This window comes from Lissotriton vulgaris, chromosome 5 (assembly GCF_964263255.1).
Source record: "Lissotriton vulgaris chromosome 5, aLisVul1.2, whole genome shotgun sequence".
Lineage (NCBI taxonomy): Eukaryota > Metazoa > Chordata > Amphibia > Caudata > Salamandridae > Lissotriton > Lissotriton vulgaris.
In genome coordinates, this window is record NC_141693.1 from 208,668,662 (window position 1) to 208,674,409 (window position 5,748).

The window sequence follows — 5,748 nt, forward strand, 5'->3', positions numbered from 1 at the left end:
ACTACGCACTAAATACAGTGAAGATTTGGCCAGTGGGACCCGTCTCCAGCCGCCCCTGTTGCCAGCTGCGCCTTGCCTGTAGCAGGAGGTGCCAGAAAACGACCCGGCTGCGTGCCAGGAGATGGCGTTTTAGTGCATCCTCAGATGGCTTCTCTACTCTGAAATGGCTGCTGAGATTCCTCCGGACTCCAATTTCTGCTCAAAGGGTCCTCGGGCACTCATTCTATCCCGTCTGGATGATGGGAACATTCTGTTTTAGGGGCTGTAAAGCCTCCATAAGACCCGTCCAGGCGGGGCAGAATGCAGCCGCCAGACTGATTTACAGATTGCCAAAACAGGATTCGGCCACCCCTCTACTCCCTGACTGGCTGAGGGCGCAGAAACCCATCCAGCTTAAGCTTACCTTTCTTAAGCATGGACAGAGCTTCCCCTCCCTATCATTACCCTGATAAATATCGCATCAGTCTGCTCATCCGCGCTTAGCGCCTCTCTTTACACAGTTCCCAGGACTAAATGACCGGCATGGGAGGTGGCTCCTTTCCCTACCGTGGCCCAAAACTCTGGAACGCTCTTCCAGGACGCCTGAGATTCTGAGCATCTTTCACAGACAATCAAAGACATGGTTGTTCCGAGTTAGTGGGTCGGGAGCACTTTTGCCTGTTGTCAAAGGTCCTCGGAGGGCCCTTACGTTTTGTGGCGCAATACCATCTTATGCCAATGCCCCCTTCTCGCTCATCCATAACCACAGCTCATTACATTCCTGAACCCCAAAGGGCGCAACACTGACACACGCGGCAGAACCACCAAGACAAGAAAACACAAAACTTGTTTTTATAAAAACGATCAATGAAAAATTTATTCATAAACTCTTCACTTTTGGCTCTACAGGTCTATTATCTTACACTCCAAAAATACGCTGTATTGTACAGACTTTTTTATCCAGTTAGAAACAATCATATAGTGACTTACATACAGCTTCAATATAAGCCTAAACATTCTTAAACATTAATTAACATAATTAAAAAAAGATGTCCGCATCTAGAAAGGAGTTCCACAAAACACCCCACTCCTGCGTGTCCGGAGCAGACTGTGCTTCGCGTTAAACTGTTCTTTCCCCGCTGAACCAATCGAAAAGACTTCTCAAAAGATGAAAAAATGATCTAAATAGAAAAGCAGGTGGTCCAAAATATGCTCAACTGATGACAGAAAACCAGAGAGTTCCTCTTATGTTTAACCCATTCTAGCGCGAAAGTTTAATGTAAATTCCAGGCCAGTTATTTCAAATATGGTCAAAACAAAATAACTTTCTTTTTTTTAACAGAGTATTCAGAAGATATAACAGGTTGTCAGGGCTGCAATGCTATTTTTGCAAAGGTGAGGCAAATATGCATCACTTTGAAATAGATTGTAAAGGGCAGCACCCCCACATCCAACTTATTTACAGCATCCCAATTCTCCTATGACTCCCTCCCCGGAACAATTATTGTCCAAATTAGAGAGGGGCACGGAGGCAGGGCATTTTATAAACTTTCGAAGTCTGTTCCTGCTTTAGTGAAAAAGAGACATCTGTGGTTCTGTTTCAGAAACTACAAGGACAGTACGCGTGATTATTTCCAATAAACGGTTCTAAAAAAATAAAAATTAGGCTCCCTAACGTGCAGAAAAACGTAAGAGAGCTTTTTTGGAGCACCCAACCCCGAAATAAACACATTTCACAGTATGTCATAAATATTATGACATTATTGGTCTCATTAATCTGTACAGCCCTCTTAAAAAGAACCTACACCGCAGGGGTTCTGGCGAATGCATGTTCCGACCATAAATACTGGTCGATGTCTGCACCGGGCCCCTGGTGCAAAATTCTGTCCTCTGGCACTGGGTAGAGAGTGCAATCTAGGATTTCATTTATACCTACAGGCTGATGGCATCACGCTGAGTTATCCACTTTAGTGCATGGCTTCTATCGCAGCCAGGTCACCACAGCAAAAAAACCTGCCGCTTAGTGGGGTCGGGGGCGTTAAAAAACAGCACCTGGAACTAATAAAAAAATATATATTGCGGAATCGAGTGTTTGTTTAGTTTAAAGAAGTCTGCAATTTGAATCGTGCGATTCTCCACTTATACCATCCCAAGAGCACTCGCAACACATCTCAACAAGGTTTCGTCATAATTATATACATACACGATAAATAGCTTTACAGTTTTAAAACATTAGGCAACTTTTTTTTACATGGTAAACGCTGGGATGTGGGGGTTGTGGCATTGATTTCCGTGCAGTTTAGACACCGTTACAAAAAAGTATTCTCGGAACTCGGGTTGATTTGGGATTGGAGCTGTAATTGCCAGAACAAAGTGGAAAGTACAGATGTTACATTACCACCACAAGCACACAGTTCACGAGTGTTCAGAAGCTGTGGAAAGAAAGGGCTTTTCTAAAATCTGCAAGCAAATGGGTATATTTGAAAACGCTTGCAACCTTCTTTCCGGGCAGAAGAGGGCGCTCGGCTACTTTGATGCAAACAAACCACACACATTTCTGAACAATGGAATGGTTTACAGCTCCAATTATGCGCGTTTCCTAGGATTTTGTTAAAGATGCCTTGGTCCTAAAGCAAGTCGAAGAGTGTTCTGAAATGCAAGACTCAAGGAGAGAAAATTAACAATGGGGGGAGGGGGTAGGGTTCCCAGGGATTCGCGTATGACAATAGCTGGGGGTTGGTTTTAGAGAGTACACGTTGCAAAAGGCGTTTGAGTGAGTGTATGTGGGGGGGAATAATCATAGGGGGCGAGAAGGCGGGTATAGGAACTACTAAGTCTGGGCAGTTGAAATGTTAAGTCGAAATGCGTTGAAGGAGGCAAGGAAAAACTGGACCTGCTGAGCAATACCTCATTCCGAAGAAACCCTACACAGAATATGGCATCTGCAATATAACGCTGACAGGAGTAAATGGTGACATGGAAATTTAGGGTTAATGTACGCGAGGCTGTGAAATACTGGTGGAGAGTCGAGGTAGATGGCATAAAAGGGAAGAAGAATAAAACACAGACATTGAAAAACTCCCAAATAGACAAAAACCTTGAAAAGCAGGTTACATAGTTTTTTCAGTAATCTTTGTGGCCCCCCACACTTTCCTTTTTACGAAAATATGGAGACCTAAGCAGCTTTTACATTTCAAAAATATTTATATATATATTTTCTATATATTAAAAAACAAAATCTATACCAGACAGGAGTGCATTTCATTAAGCCTACACAAAAAGATGTTGATAGTGTACACTGAGACCACGTGAATTCAATTGTGTTGGACAAGGAGTGCGCGTAGCAGCCCGTGGCAAAATCACACTTGCCAAACTGTAATAGAAAATACACGTGCAAAAAAAAAAAATACTTCTGCTTGAAAATTTTGTCGGAGAAAAGAGGACACATTCATTTCACAGCGATCACTTTCACGAATAATTAAAGTTCAGGGACTGCAATCAGGCACATACTGGGAAAGCAGTTGTCTGGCAGGAACATCCGAGTCAATGTATATACGAGACCTTACAGGTCGACTTTTCACTGTGTAGGCTCAAAAAAAGGCACTGCCCCTCACATGCGTGCAATCAAGACCTCCCTTTACTTTAGATACCATTGGGAAAGCCAGCGGGAGACGAAAAAACACAAGGTGCACCGACACACTGGCAGGCGAGAGCAGCGGGCCCCCTCACTCGGAAGCAGGGTCAAGTGAGACTTTCCGGACAGGCCGATGGCATAAAAGGAACCGGCCGACCCGGGAAGCTCGCGATCCCTCTGCCCCACAGTAAGGACCCTCCACGCCCTCCCACCCGAAGAGGTGCGATGTGCCAGCGAGGCCGCCACCTGTGCATGAGAGGCACATAGTCCCAGTCCAGGCTGCGCAGGCAGGCAGCAGGCACACAAAGTACACTTTGCAGGGGCCACCTCGGCCCAAGTCCTGGGGTCACCGTGTTATCCTGAACCTCTCTCTCCACAGGGAGGGCTGATCGTGCAGACACCACTTGCCACTCCGGGATGCCACCGTGCGTGCCCTGCTGGGAGGGAGGAGAGACTCGTCCCCAAGAGTGAGCTGTGCCCTGCGCACGAGGGCAGCCGGGGCGGGCCAGGACTCCCCCCTCACCGGCTGCTGGACGAGTACTTGGCCTTGGTGATGAGGTACAGCACGATGTCCTGGTGCCCCCCGAAGGCGGCGATGTGCAGCGCGCTCCAGCCGTCGCGGTTGGCCAGCCGGATGTCGGCTCCGAATTTCACCAGCAGCTTGACCAGCTCCAGGTTGCCGTCGATGACGGACTGGTGCAGCGCCGTCTGGCCCTCGGGCCCGAAGGAGTTGACGTTGAACTCGCAGTTGGTCATGTTCTGCAGCAGGCTCTGCAGCTCCTGCGTGTTGCCGTTGCGCACCGCCTCCTGGAAGATGCGCTGCGGCTGCGGGGCCGAGCAGGTGGACATCTCGGCCTGGCTCATGGCTGGAGGGTCGGGGTGGAGGATCATGCAATGGATCCGGAGGGGGAGAGAGAAGAAGGGGGCTCCCGGGCACCAGATCCAGGGGCGACCAAAGGGCAATGCCCAAGCTCACGGCAAAGGCTTGGGGCCACAGGCGACGGTCACCAGGTGTCACTCCGATGAGGCTTCTCGGTGTCTCCGGAGACACAGGAGGGATCAGCAGCGAGACTCTCTTCCAGAGGGCCGTGGAAGGAGATGCAGAGGGTACTCCCAGGAGGGGGGATTCCACCAGTGCTCTGATCCAAGGCCCCACTCTCCGGGTTAAGGAACGTGCAGGGACCACCTCCCCATGCAGCCTCTGCAGGCCTCTCGGGTGCGTGCGATTCCGCAGCGGGCTCACGTTACAGGATCAGCTCTCGTCCCCTGCAGTGCGATGGCTTCGGGTCCTCTGGCTCGCCCAGACGCGCCTTCCTTTCCCCGGCTTCAGAACCTGTTGATTACAGCCGCTTCCTCTGCACCGTGGAAGCGATCGCCTCGTGCTCAACGGTGCAGGGTCCTGGGGGTCAGATCACCGCCTATGCACGGACTGTGAGGGCTCCAACCTGCAGAAAGGGCGTGCAAGGCGCGATCTTCCACCGCTCTGCCGGGTAGGTAGTGAGTTTGCAGAGATTCAGATGCAACTTGCCCAAACGGATTTATCCTTCGGCTTCTGCAGTATGCAGCTGTGGAGATCTGCACATAGACTTCCCCCTCAAGCAAGTCCCGGGGGCTCGTGCTGCAGAGAGCACTTAAGGATGCGGAGCTCGGCTCGATGCAGAAGTGGCCTCAGAGTTTGCAGAGATCCGAGTTGCACGCGACCCACGGCTGCACAGGGACCCCCGTCCCGCCCGCACTGCCACCAAACCCGAGCACTGGTCTGCACAGTCCCGTCTCCGACGTTCGCTCGTGCTGGGCTCCGTGCAGCGCCTTTTCAGGCGTTCCTTTTATTTGCATAACAATGGCCGGCCCGTGACGTCCCTTCCCGGGCCTCCGGCAGCGGCGCCGCTCATTGGGCAGAGATCCAGGCGGGCGGAGACAGCGATGGAACGCTCCCACGGGGGCGGGGGGGATGGGTGAAACTTTCGAACTCTGGCAATGGAACGTACAGACATTCCGGCAGGGGGCGTGGCCACGACAGCTAGGGGCCGGGTGAGAATTCCTCTACTCGGAGCAAAGGCAGGAGTTTCGCTGCAGCACATATCGGCAATCAGTGCAACTTTAATAAATAAACATATGTCTACATAACGCACCAG

At 50.5% G+C, this 5,748-nt stretch overlaps 1 protein-coding gene across 1 annotated transcript; it reads right to left on the reverse strand.

Annotated features, from left to right (window-relative positions):
- Positions 1-825: 825 nt before the first annotated feature.
- NRARP (NOTCH regulated ankyrin repeat protein) lies at positions 826-5,409 on the reverse strand. The gene has a single exon (XM_086921180.1). The coding sequence runs from the start codon at positions 4,502-4,504 to the stop codon at positions 4,133-4,135; it is 372 nt and encodes a 123-aa protein (XP_086777306.1). The 5' UTR covers positions 4,505-5,409; the 3' UTR covers positions 826-4,132.
- Between the last annotated feature and the right edge of the window lie 339 nt (positions 5,410-5,748).